This window comes from Eumetopias jubatus, unplaced genomic scaffold (assembly GCF_037043125.1).
Source record: "Eumetopias jubatus isolate StellerSeaLion01/CBP00866 unplaced genomic scaffold, mEumJub1_p1.0 scaffold_8, whole genome shotgun sequence".
Classification (NCBI taxonomy): Eukaryota; Metazoa; Chordata; class Mammalia; order Carnivora; family Otariidae; genus Eumetopias; species Eumetopias jubatus.
The window spans coordinates 28,183,857-28,198,253 of NW_028274814.1; the positions used below are offsets into that span (position 1 = coordinate 28,183,857).

The 14,397-nt window shown below is 39.9% G+C and overlaps 1 protein-coding gene across 1 annotated transcript in view; it reads left to right on the top strand.

Moving 5' to 3' along the window:
* Positions 1 to 10,733, top strand: part of KIN (Kin17 DNA and RNA binding protein) — a 32,705-nt gene extending 21,972 nt beyond the window's left edge. The window contains exons 9-13 of the mRNA XM_028114652.2: positions 769 to 819; positions 3,882 to 3,950; positions 4,839 to 4,938; positions 6,831 to 6,931; positions 10,399 to 10,733. Coding sequence (XP_027970453.2) covers positions 769 to 819; positions 3,882 to 3,950; positions 4,839 to 4,938; positions 6,831 to 6,931; positions 10,399 to 10,461 — 384 coding nt within the window. The 3' untranslated portion in view covers positions 10,462 to 10,733. The remainder of the gene's footprint in view (positions 1 to 768; positions 820 to 3,881; positions 3,951 to 4,838; positions 4,939 to 6,830; positions 6,932 to 10,398) is intronic.
* Positions 10,734 to 14,397: the final 3,664 nt, after the last annotated feature.

Below are 14,397 nucleotides of genomic sequence, written 5' to 3' on the forward strand. Positions count from 1 at the left end.
TTTATTATCAACCAAAGAATTGCAGCATCCTGTCCCACTGAAAGTTGGGACTTCAGGTTCATTTACGGCCGTTGAGAAAGAAAAAGGCACAATGTGGCTCCTCAACACTCTTTGTTTGGACACCCTCGTGCCTACATCTCTCGTGGTTATGTTTTTCTTGCCCTACATTCACAAGATTTATTATCCTTATCATACAGAGAAGCCCCTTTTGGCCTTCACTGTAGGACTAACCGTGCTGCGCAAAATTAGTCTGAAGTGTTGTGTTTTTACCACATGAACACATTGCTTGTTTCCCAGCTTGTGACAGGCACACGAGGGAAGCAGGGAAACAGTGATGTAGCGTTGGCACGTGGCCTTGCAGTCTTGACTAAGTAGAGGTCGCTTGTGTTTATTTTCTTGGCCAGTTGACGTGCCTTATCACATATTTTTGTACATCCAAGCATGTGTGTGTGTGGTTTTTGTTTAAAGATTTTATCTTTAAGTAGTCTCAACACCCAATGTGGGGCTCGAACCCACAACCCCAAGATCAAGAATTGCATGCTCCACCAACTGATCCAGCCAGGCGCCACCCCCCCAACCAAGTGTTTTTTTTTCCTTTTAATTAAAAATTAATTGCAAAAAATGTTTATTTGTATTTGTCAGAGCTTGTAAATTACACGGGTCGCCTTTGAGGTATATGTTTTATGGTGTTCATTTGCTACATAGAATGGTATTTGAAATAAATTGAAGATTTTAAAGAGAGAATTCTGTATCTTCTGTGTTCTACAGATTGAAGAGGAAAAGAAAAGAACTGCCCGAACAGACCACTGGCTACAGCCTGTACGTATTCAGCTGAAGCTTCTTACTTCCTGAATGCTTTTAAAAAAGTGAATCATGTAAAGAGCATTTGGTATAAATGACTGAATTTCTCAAATATACTTAAATCATACGGATAGGTCTATAACATTCATGACTTTTCTTTTTATCTGATCTTAAATGATCAGCTGCACCCGTATTGGAGAGTTACTTCACGTTTATAGGCTGGTAGGATTTCTTGAGTTTAATGCCAGATTCGTTTATGGACATCTTGAATTTAAGCCTGGAATTATTTCCAATTTAGCTATAAGACAAGGGTTGTGTTTTCAGAAACGGGACTGAAAGGTAGAATTGTGAATGCCGAAGCATTTGTTTTCAACTCACAGCTTATTGAACTTAGAATCTCCCTTTAGGTACTTTGTCAAAAAAAGCCGGTTTTCATTTTACAAACTCAAGTAGAGCTTTGTATTTTATTGTATATTTATTATTGCTGTTATTTTAAGATAATAATTTTGAAACAGTTAAATAATTTTATTTATTTTTTTTTAAAGATTTTATTTATTTATTTGAGAGAGAGAGAATGAGAGATAGAGAGCACGAGAGGGGAGAGGGTCAGAGGGAGAAGCAGACTCCCTGCTGAGCAGGGAGCCCGATGCGGGACTCGATCCCCGGACTCCAGGATCATGACCTGAGCCGAAGGCAGTCGCTTAACCAACTGAGCCACCCAGGCGCCCGAAACAGTTAAATAATTTTAAACATTATTATTTACTGATGCTCTGTTTTGAACCTAGATGTGAAGTTTTCGCAAGACGCTCAGGGTTGCCTTTGTTAAAGCTTCTAAAAGAAGCTGGTTTGATCAATAATAGGAGACTGAAAAGTAGTGAGAATGTGTGTCATTTAGATAATTTTGATTCAAAAAGTAAGATTAACAATAACCTAGAAGGTCAAGAAGTCCAGAGTTCTCATTCAGATCTTCATAGTCCTGCTCCCTCTAAGCAGGAAAACAATTTTGTTTCCATGTCTTATTTTGTGGTCTTCTACATGGGAGGCATTTCTACATGGTGCCCATGTGAAGGCTCAGGAAGCAAATTAGCTAACATGAAAATACTTGCTGCTTTACATCGCAAATGAGTCCTTTGTATGAATTACTTCGACGAATTCTTCTATCAGCCCTATGAGGTAATTCCTGGTATAATTCCCATTGTAGAGGTGAGAAAACTGAGGCATCAAGCATTTGAGTAATTTCCCCCAAGGTCATAGAGTAAGCCCTGAGCCAGGATCTCCCTGGCAATCTGATTCAGTAGGTTGTGCTCTCAACTGGTCAACAGACCTGCTTCCTGGGGTGTCTCAGACGCCCTGACTCCCCGTCTCTGAGTATAGGTTTAGTCAAGATCAGTAAAGGTTGGACCTGAAGGGAAGAAACCACCCATGTATTGTTTCGTTTTCTCCATTCCAGTAGCTAGCATGTAAATATTAATAGTTTGATTATTGTTTATGAAAACGTAATCAAGAATTTTACTGAAAGCAGTCGTTCTTACCCAGAAAGTAATTCACAAATTTTTAGAGAAGTGTTTTTTCCAGATTACATATGTTTACTACTACTATCTTCCAGTCTCCTGCAGTGAAATGCACATTTTCACCAGCCTCCTAGGTGATTCTGATGTATGCCCTTCATTGGTTTAAAGGAAAAAGAAAAGAAACCAAAAGAAAAAAAGATAGAGAAAGCATTCCAAGTTTTAGTCCAAAAATTTTCTTCCCACTGGTAATACGTTCAGTTCAATTATATTTTCTGTTTGATAATTTTCTCTTATAATAAATTATTCAAATGTTTTTCCTAGTTCCCTACTAACAGAGTATTACATTAAAAGTGAGGATCATCCAACAGTGCTTTGATGACTCAGTGTGTCTCTTATGTTGAAATGGTCAATATGTTTGTTAAAATAACCAGCAGTCCATGCAGATAGACTGGAGAGCTTTATTGTTTAAACTCAGAAAAGAAGTATTTTGAACCGCTCTATTGTGTGAGCAAGTGTCAGTAAGCCCAATGATGTAATGAGTTAGCTTCAAATTTTAAGTGTGTACCCATGAGGGCCTTTGAGAAATTTAGCCCAGAAATACTCTGGCTAAATCAGAGAAGCTGTTTTGGCATTACTTGGCTTCATTTAGAAAATCTTAGATTCTTAGAATAGAGGCTTAAGAATAAGACCGTTCACGTTTTCTCTTAAACGTGTTTTTCTGCTATAATATATCCTCCCTACAAAGTCCTTATTGAATTTTGATTAATAAAATTTTTAGCCTGGCTTACTTGTGACCATCTAGTACCTCTGTTACATTCACTTGAAGTAGCAAATACAGAATCACTCCAGTGACTATAGCATTAAGTCAGAAGAATGAATTTTCATGATCAGCCATTAGACAGCTAATCTAAATCAGGAAAATGACGATAAAGAAGCAAACTCAAAATGCATTAATATGAAATAAGCCCAGATTTCTCTCCCATTTGAGAATTAGATGTTCAGAATAATGATACTTTTAGCTGGAGCTAATCTTGAAGAATCCTGTCTGTATCAAAAATTCAGAGTAACCTAATGAGAAAAGAACACTGTGGAAAATGTCATGCATAAGCACAAAGACTCAGTTCCTTGCAATTCTCAGTGAGACCTGCCTTCTGAGGTTTTATCAGCAGTGAACACCAACAGTGTAATATCTTTGGCCCTTTTCACTTCCTTGAGTGGAGAGAGAGAAAGAAGCTATCTGTGAAAGACATGGATTAATAGGGTTGAGATTGACAGATAAAAGTCCTAGATTTCAAGAGACCTTCAGTGTGGAAATCAGCCTTGAGACAGGTATTTTTTTTTTTACCTCTTGGTAACCATGTTGAATAAAGGGAGAAAGAAGAAATAAAAGATCACTAAGGGAATGTTTTATGTAATTGGGAAGCCTTAGAACTCCAAAATTTCTTATTTAGCAGAGCAGTTATGTTTTGCTATGATTTTTGGTGAACGTGGTTTAAAGCGAAGGAGTAAAACCGAAACGCTAACTTATGTGTTCCCTTTCGTCTTTATTTTTTTGTTGTTATTTTCTAGGAAATCATCGTGAAAATTATAACCAAAAAACTCGGAGAGAAATATCATAAGAAAAAGGGTGTTGTGAAGGTAAGGACGGGAGGCTGTGAATGGAATTTGTGGAAGGAGCTGGGCCTGGCCAAGTCAAGCCATTTTGATAGTCCTGAAAAATCACGTCCTCGGGGCAGGAACATTGTATCTCAGGATCTTGATGGTTCCATAAAAGGAAAGCGGAATTCGTAATTGGTGGGGAAATGATTCCTTTGCGACCATAGTTTATATTTCACTTTGGTGTGCTTTCTTACTGGAGCAAATAGTATGTACGAAATCCCACTGGCGCAGCTTAAACCCTCTGCGTGCCTTGCCAACCAGTGAGACACATCCTCTTCGTTAACGATGGGCAAGACAACTATGTCCCCGCAGTTCTAAGGAGGACTTCCTTGTGTTTTGTCCAAGAAACTTTTAGTTGTTCTAGGATTTTAAAAGTTAAAGTTTGATGCTCCAGTCCTTTTCTGTCTTTGCCGTTGCTAAATAGTTCCATTCTGGAACCCAGCATTGTGCATGCAGAAATGCCCTTCTATTGTACTTGAAGCTAGGCATTCTTCCTCTCACTGTATTTGTTGAAGTCAGTCTAAGATCACCAACCAGTCCTTTATTCTCTCCAGACGAAAACCTTCACTAAGCCTTGAATTGAATTCTTTATTAGGAAGCATAGAACCACTATATTGTATACGTGAAACTAACCTAACACCGTGTGAACTCTACTGGAATTAAAAACGTAGTAAAATTTTAAAAAAGTTAAAAAGAAGCCTAGAATGAATAGTCATGTATGGAATCTATAAAATAGTGTCATTTATAGAAGGAGTTACAGTACTTACCTTTTGACTGGAGTTTCATTTGTTTTCATCTTATCTATTTCTGTCCTTTGAAATTTGTGTGCACTTCTGCTATTATAAAAGTGTTGATTTCACATGACAGGAAGTAATTGACAAATATACAGCTGTTGTAAAGATGATTGACTCTGGAGACAAGCTGAAACTTGACCAGACTCATTTAGAAACAGTAATTCCAGCACCAGGTAAATCTTTTTGCAGACCGTTTAATGTGTATGCTATCGAAAAATGAGTGATCCTAGCCTTAAAACCGTAGTTTCTTGACGATACTTGATAGTTACAGACACAGATTTCCATTCTAGAAATATATAGCTGCTGGTGTAACGGATACGCTTCATTTCAGGTGACACGGTAGTTTGTTTACCAGTCCTCTGTGAAAGCTATTTTGTGGCTGAATCAATTTTCCCTTCCTGGGATTCTTTTTTTTTTTTTTTTTTCTTTTCTGAAGCAAAACACAAACTCACAAGGAAAAAAAAATTAATCGTACTACAGTTATTATGAATATATTTCTCTAGCTACCTGAGATAGTAAAGTAAAAGTCTGTATTGTTTTGCTTTCTCTTTTCCTTAATTGTGCTTCCGAATATCTAGTATGAATGCTGCTATACCTAAGTTGTTTGCCTCTGACCCAGACTTCACAGTACTATCCTTGCTAGCGCGGCAATGTTAGACTCTAAAACTTCCACTTACCGGATCCTTTATGCTTTCCCCCTAAAATAAAACTCAACTTTATGGCTTAAAAATTTTTGTTTTCAGCTTTAGTGAGATGTGATTGACACACAGAGTAAGCCGCACTCGTATACAGTACACAATTTGATCAGTTTTAACCCGTGAATACTGTCTTGAAACCATCCCTACAACGAGATCATGAATGTACCCATCACCCCCCAAAGTTTTATCACTTTCCTTTATACTTCTTCCCTGCCACCCCTCCATTCCTGCCTCCCATGTCCCCCGAGGCAACCAGTTGTCTGCTTTCCATCACTGTAGATGAGTTCCTGTCTAGAAGTTTATATGACTGAAATCATACTACGTGTCCTGTTTTTCGGTCTGGCATCTCTCATTAAGCATAATTATTTTGGGTTCACGCATGTTGCCAAGTGTATACATAGCTCACTTCTTTCTGTTACTCAGTAGTGTTTGACTGTATGGATGTACCGCTTTTTGTTTATTCGGTCACCTTTTGATAGACATTTCAGTTGGTCACAGTTTTTTGGTTGTTACAAATAAAACTTCCAAGAACATTCACATAAAAGTCTTTATATGGACATATGGTTTCTTTTCTATTGGGAAAATACTTAGAAGTAGAATAGTTCACTAACAGTGGGATGTGTTTAAATTTTTATGAAACTGCCAAACCATCCTATTTTTATTTTTTTATTTATTTTTTAAAGATTTTATTTATTTATTTGACAGAGAGAGCAATAGTGAGAGCAGGAACACAAGCAGGGGGAGTTGGAGAGGGAGAAGTAGGCTTCCCGAGCCAAAGGCAGACTCCCAACAACTGAGCCACCCAAGCACTCCAATCTTACGATTTTTAAAAAGAGGCAGAGTAGAGCACTTGGGTGGCTCAGTTGGGTAAGTGTCTGTCTCTTGATTTCAGCTCAGGTCATGATCTCAGGTTCCTGAGATCAAACTCTACGTCAGGCTCTGCACTGAGTGTGGAGCCTGCTTAAGATTCTCTCTCTCTCCCTCTGCACCTCCCCCTCTGCTCACACACCCTCCATCTCTTAAAAAAAAAAAAAAAAAGCCAAAGTAAGCTAAAATTTTTTCTGATTATTTCTGGACTGTAGACATTTCCCCTAAGTACCTTCTACTCCTTGCAATCTAAGTTAAAACGTATCCCTTTGACAAAGAAGTGAAAAAAACCATGGGGGATTCTTAGAATGTTAATAGTGATCAAGGCATCTGTAAACTCTCCTTTAGAATATTACAGAGTTCTTAAATGATGAAGAACTTCTAAGAGGGGTTTTGGTTTTCGTTATGTTCATTCAGTGTAGCTGCACTTTCCTGTAACAAAGTAGAAGAAAAAAGTGAACATTTCTTTGCATTCAGCGTGATATTCTTTTCTACTGTAGGAAAAAGAATTCTCGTTTTAAACGGAGGCTACAGAGGGAATGAAGGCATCTTAGAATCCATCAATGAGAAGACCTTCTCAGCTACTATAGTCATTGAAACTGTACGTACATTGACACAAAGAAATTTCTAAATGCTTTAAAAATGTGCCAGAATTCTTTTTCATTGGGTTGGTCTTTGTTTTATTTTAGAGTCTGGGTTTTTTGTTTGGGTTTTTTGTTTGTCTTCTCTCCTATATGGAAATCTGTCAGCTTAGTTTCTGTAATGACTCTGCCATTGTAAAGTATTTTGTGTTCCGATTTCAAAAGAAATGCATATGTGTCTTAGTCCACTCACGCTGCTATAACAGCATGCCATAGACTGGGTGGCTCATAAGCAAATGTGCTCTTCACAGTTCTGATGCCTGGAAATGTAAAAACAAGGCACTGGCAGATTTAGCGTCTGGGGAGGGCCTGCTTCCTGGTTCACATGTCCTCACCTGGTGGAAGGGACAAAGGAGCTCTCTGGGGTCTTATAAGGGCACCAGTCCATTCATGAGGGCCCCACCCCCACGACCTCATCACTCCCCAAAGGCCCCGCCACCAAATACGATCACATTGGGCATTCCGGTCACAACTATGAATTCTGGATGGGACACATTCAGTCTATAGCAATACTCAGTGTGTAAAACCTGAAAAGGACAATTGAATACAAATAGCTTTAAAAATTACCCATAATCCCCTAGCCAGATAACCCCCATTAATATTTTGATCTGTTCCTTTCCAGTCTTGGCATTTTATAAAATTGTATGCAGTGTGTACAGTTTCACATCCTGACTTTTTTTCTCTCACATCTAATATAAAACTCAATTTGGCATGGTATAATTAGTGGGGAATATAGAGTCAGAAGTAATGGGGGAAAAGCCCCAGAGATCAATATTTTAAACAGGTCTCCCCTTCTTTCATAAAGGGTTAGACGGTAGCAGAGATCAGTAAAGTAATTTCAGGAAATCTGATGTGCAAGTAAAAGTGTTGATTGACAGAACGGATGGCTCACTGACAGGCCTGGGAGCGCGGCCCTGTGAGGCCTGAGATGTCTTCTTGGGAGAAGGAAAGGCCTAAAGCGGGCTTTAACCCCCTGCCGCCTAATGCATTTTGGAACAGCAGACGACTGTGCTGTGCCTCTCTTTTCACACCCAGTACTGTAGCATTAGCATTTGGGGGATTAATAGACCCCTCGGAGGGTGATGACCGTCCTGAGCACTCTCTAGAACTGACAGGTAACTGCCCAGTTTCATGGGTTGCGTTAAGGGGTTGTAGGCACCTGAACCCAACACTGGACTGCGTTTGGAAAATGGTGTAGGTCCTTATATGAATGAGAGAAACCACATTTAAGTAAATTGAGCATTTTTTTTTTTTTTTTTGTCTCTGACAACACAAACTTAAAAACTGGTATTCACGAACATAAACCGTAAGGGAAGGAAAGGAAAAGGCATCTGTCCTGGTGCTGAGAAATGTACCGATCTGACTAAATTCATAGATTGAGTTTTTTTTAAAAACTCAGTCAGTTTTTCTCTCTGACTCAGCCAGCATAAGGTCATGGAACATCTCGTATTTCCTTGGCGAAATGATTCTCCTGCACTTTTTTAAATGCGTAGTCCTATCCAAATTAGATCGTGCTTCAATTCATGCTTTCGTCTCAGGGAAATGCAGAACAGCTAGTCACTGCGGAGGGCGTTCTAGGTTCCGTCCAGATCCCTTTGGGTCACAGTGTGTGGTTTTCTTGGGCCCGTTCCTTTCCTCCCTCGCTGTGACCCGAGCGGCTCCTCCTTCCCAAGCTTGTGTGGCACACACAACTGCAGTGAGGCCGGGCCTGGGAGGGGTCCCACGTGGAAGGCCTTCTTGACTGCAAAGCAGCACGTACGTTTCAAAGGAGAAATCCACCTACTACTTTTCTTTTCTTTTGCAGCTTGCCCCCATTTAAAAAATAATCTGTTTGTGTGAGCGTGTGTCCACTGGTCTGTGTCCCCATGGTTCCTTCACATCGTTGCCATGAAACACACAGACTTTCTAAGGGATTTCTCCTGCTATTTTTTTATCATTTCTGACATCTGAAATTGTAGATCAGTATCAAAATATTTGAAATTTACTCATTTATTAAGCAGATTTTTAAGTAGCTAACAAATTGTTCAAAAACTGTCTCAGCCTTTTAGCCTGTTTGCCTAATTAACCGAGGCACTGGCTCCCTTCCCGTTCCCCAGCTTTGTAAAAAATAAAAAGAGAGAGAGAGAGAGAAAAGTGAACTTGACCACAGGCCTTTGTACTTGATAATGAGAGATTCAACTCTTTGTCATGCTACATCTGGGAACTTACTTCCTTTAAATACAGTCATTATTATATATTAAAAGAGTAGCATTTTAAAAAGGATTGTTAAGGGGAGGTATGATTCACAATGAAAAACATTGAAACCTCACTTCAAGGTTAGAGTCATCATCATCATCCTCATTTTATACTTTGCAAGCGAGAGGACCAGCTTTCAAATTTTAACCAAAAGATTTAATAAGAAGAGCCAAGAATTATTGAGCTAATACTCCTATCATGTTCCAGATGTTGTTTTAAGCACTTTATTGACTCATTTATATTTCCCAACAGCCCAGGAACCTAGGTCCTATTATTAGTCCCCCTCGGGGACAGTGGGGCAGCGAAGGCTCAAGTCACTTGTGCGGGTGGGACCTGAACTTGGTCAGTCTGGGCTCAGGACCCACATTCGTGCCTCTCTGTTCCCAGGCTGTATCCACTTTTGTGACAGATGTTCTTTCCCAGTATCTAGTTTAACCCTTTTCCTTTCTTTTGGATGAGAACAGAAAAAGCAAGTACATTTAAAGTTGGGCTCATTTTCGGTAATAAAGACCAGCCGAGCTGTCAGAGCTAAACTAGACAGACATGTTTGAGGACCTGAATTGCTTAGCATACTGTCTGCTCTTTAAAAAGAAACCCCCAAATGGTACAAACATGGTAGAATTTAACTTCTCCTTCTGAAAGTCCAGGATGGGTGTTCTTGATCAGGAAGCTCAAGATGGGAGCTTGATCAGCTCTTCTCGAAGGGGCGATGTGTGAGCCCAGGATTTTTCCAGCTCGTGTCTCCACCACCTTCAACAGGTGGCTTTTACAGTTGCCATGTGCTTCACACAGGCCAAGGCCGAGCAAGGTGGGCCGCATGCGAGGACCACGTGCGTCACTTCCGTTCCCCTCTGTGGCCGGGGCTCCCATCTTATGACCACCCCTCCCCACGCGGGGAACCAGGGAAAAGGCATCCTGGGATCAGAGGACACACAGAGCAACCAGCAGGTCCCTGCCACAGCATGTAGTGATGACACATTTCACATGTCATTGAAGAAGTCACGGCACTTCGTGATGAGGATGCCCTAGAAAAGTTTAAAATTCAGAGTCACAGAGAAACGTTAGCTACCGTACTGGGGTTACGGGGGTATGGAAAAGGCGCGTTTGGATCTGTAAGTGTAGTATCATTTTCTTGTCTTTTAAGTCCCTGTGTGTTTTTAATCTTTTTTTTTTCTATTGTTTTAATTTGTAGGGCCCTTTAAAAGGACGCAGAGTTGAAGGAATTCAATATGAAGACATTTCAAAACTTGCCTGAGTTTGAAAATTTGTTAACACATTAAAATCCTAAAGCATCAAATTGGTGTTCACCAAGACATTATGAGACTCTACTGTGTTAGGGTGTTTCTTTTGTATAAAGGAGATGGATTTATTTAAATATTACTGTATAGTTGTTCAGCTAAGCTTATAGAAAAATCAAATTATGTCTCATGAAGTATCAAAACAATGTAATTTTGTTCTTGTTTTTGTTTCCTTTGTAATATTTCCTTAATGATTTTTTAATGTTCATTAAAAGAATGTTATTGTAAAGTGTTTTATATAAGACTGTTTAGAATCATAGAGGAAATCCTTCATATACTCTATATTTTCTGTAGTAAAGTTGCAAACTATATATATAATGACATTTTAAGAAGTCAGACTATAGAGTCACAGCATTATTATAGAGATAGAGCTCACACGCCATATAATTTCACCCATTTAAAGCGTACAATTCAGTGGTTTTCCATGTATCCACAGAGTCGCGCACCCACCCCCGCTATTTACTTTTAGAACATTGTCATCACCGCATGTGCTCATGGTCACTCCCTGTCCTCCCTCTCTCCCCAGCCCCTGGCCGCCACCAGTCTACTTCCGGTCTCTGATTTGCCGTTCTGGACACTTCATAATCATACGACATGTCTTTTTATGGCAAGCTTCTTTCATGTAGCATCATGTTCTCAAGGTCTGTCCACGTCGGGCCATGTGTCGATACTTCACTCCCGTTTTCTTGCTGAGCGATAGTCCACTGTATGGGTCGGCCACATTTTTAAAATCCATCGGTCAGTTGGTGGCCATTTTGGCTGTTTCTGCTTTGGGGCTATTCTGAGTAATGCTGCTACATGAACATTCAGGTACCAGATTTTCTGTGAACGTAACGTTTTCAGCGCCCAGGAGTGGAGTCGCTGAGTCTCACTGTAACTCATGGGATACCATGTTTAACATTTTGAGGAACTGCCAGACTGTTCCAAAGTGGCTGCACCATTTTACAATCCCATCGACAATGTTGAACTATACATTTTTACGCAATAGAGCAGTGTATTACTAAGGATGCAAAAGATAGGAAATCCACCTCCTAGTTGGGTTATGAAAGCAAAATCTTTTTTGGTAAATGAATGTATAGGTCACAGGACAAAAGAAGCAGACCTTAGCTTCCAATGGGGTTCAGAATGTGCACAGCCTTATCAGGGCTTGGTCTCCGCGGCTCTTCCTTTCTCTGTGTTGGCTCCATTCTCAGCCCCTCACACCAGCAGGATGCCTGCTGGCATCTCCAGCTTCCCATCTTCCTTTCTCCCACAGTTCAAACAGAAGACTGGACTTGAGTCTTAACCAGTCCACACTGGGAAAGATCAGTCCAAATGCAAGGGTCGGAATATACCGATTGGCCAGACTTGGGTTGTGTGCCAGCCCCTAGGCCAACTCTCTTGGATGTAGCATCAGGGAGAGGTGAGAAATTCTCTAGCCAGAAGCTGGGAGAGTATATGCTGGTGAACAGAAACAGAAGACGCAGCATAAGACATACTAAGAGGATGATGTCGGTACCTTCACCAACACAATTCTTCCAGGAGGAATTCAAGTGTTTCTGAACTAACTTGACAGCATAGTCCCATGAAAAGGAACTGAGTTTCGGAGTTGAGCAGACTTGAGATAGAATCTTGGCTGTTCTTTCCACCAGCTATGTAATCTTAGAAAAGATCATGTTCTTGAATTTCAATGTTTTTAATATACAAATTGTCAAAAAAAAAGAAATGTGCCCCTTTAGGATTGTTGTGAGAACTACAGAAAATAATAGAAAGTGTCAGATGTGGTGGTGGGCGTAGGTTCAGTAAATGGAGCCACACGTCTGTGGCCTGGCCGGGTATTAATCTGGACCGAAGAATTTCAGGAGGGAGAAGGTTCTCCCTGATAATAAAATGGTAAATAAACCGGGACAGATTTCACATGCCTCCCCCAAATCTGTTTGGAATCACCTCCCTGGTTTTCTTCATAGGAAAAAATATTTCCTCTCTGCCTCCCACATTTTTATTCTTTTCCCCAACATCTTCCTGAAATTCAGAATGAAATAAAGTGGCATCATTGAGGTGACTTTTAACTTTTAAAAAAATCTGAAGCACAAAAATATGATTCTAGGTGACAGGACATTTTTTCCCATAAGTTCTTAGAGTCCAGTAGTGGTTATGTTACACAAAGTGCAGACACCTAAAAATCAAGTTTTATATGGACTTTTTTTCCCCCCCTTTTAAAGCATTGCAAGCTACTTTTCTTTACATAGACTTCCCCCCCCCACAGGAAAATTGAGCACAAGGTACGGAGATTTCACATCTATCCCCTGTCCCCCCCCCCCCCCACACACACACAACCTCCCTCACTATCCACATCCCCCACCAAAGTGGCACGTTTGTTAATAATGAACCCATGATAATGATCATCCAAAGTCTGTAGTTTATATTAGCATCACTCTTGGTATCGTACATTCTCGTGGGTTTGGACAAATTGATAATGAAATGTATTCACCATTATAGTATCATACAGAATACTTTCACCAGCCTAAAAATCCTGTGATTTGCCTATTCATCCCTCTCTCCCCACAATTCAACCCCTTGGCAACCACTGAATTTTTTTTTTTTTTTTTTTTTTGCTGTCTCCCATAGTTTTGCCTTCTCCATAATGTCATATATTTGGAATCGTACACTATGTAAACTTTACAGATTGGCTTCCTTCACTTATATGCATGTAAGTTTTCTCCATGTCTCTTCATGGCTTCATAGCTCATTTCCTTTCAGCGCTGAATAATACTTCTTTTTCTGGATGGACCACAATCTACCCATTCCCCTACTGAAGGACATCTTGGTTGCTTCTAGATTTTGTCAATTATAAATAAAGCTGCTATAAACATCCATGCGTAGTTTTTATGTGGACATGTTTTCAACTCGGGGTAAATGCCAAGGAGCGCAATTGCTGGATCATATGGTAAGAGTATGTTTAGTTTTCTAAGAAACTGCCAAACTGTCTTCCACAGTGGCTGCGCTATTTTGCATTCCCACCAGCAATGATTGAGTGTTCCTGTTGCTCCACATCCTCACCGGCATTTGGTGTTGTCAGTGTTTTGGTTTTTGGCCATTCTGATAGGTGTGTAGTGGCATCTCATTGTTATTTTAATTTGCAATTCCCTAGTGACATATGACATTGAGCATCTTTTCATGTGCTTATCTGCCATCTGTGTTTCTTTGGTGAAGTGTCTGCTTAAGTCTTTTGCCCATTTCTTAATTGGGCTGTTCATTTTCTTATTGTTGAGTTTTAAGAGTTCTTTGTGTGTTTTGGAAAACAGTCCTTTATCAGATACGTCTTTTGCAAACATATTTTCTCCCAATACGTGGCTTGTCCTCTCATTTTTTAGAAAGCTATTTTTCATCATATCACTTGAGGTCATATCAAATTATTGGTGATAGTGTCTTGGGAAACCAGATTCCCTGAGTTTTCTTCATTGGGCATGCCATTGGATCCTATTGCCTTCTTTGCTGCTTTTCTCCTTGTCTACTTCTGTGTATCCATTTTGCTGTCATACTTGAGTAAATTCATTCAATAAACATTTACCTAGTGCCTCTGGTAAATAAGACATTGCAGTAGGTGCTGGAGATTAAGATGTGAGAAGCAGGTATAGACCCAATATGTGTGTTATGTAGGAACTGACAATGTTCAGTGAACTGATACTCAAATGAAATGATTGGCCGGTAAAGAGAAACTTGATAATCTGGGGCAGCAACTTAAAAATCCACCCTAACTTTGCTGGGCCTCGGTAAGAGATTTCATTAACTGATACCAGCATACACCTCAGTTCCTACTTCACTAAAATAGAATCGCGGGATTAGAATATGAATCAGCCTTGATTGTTAAGTTGGTTATAGGGTTGACTGAAGGGCCCCCCAGAAACCTTAAG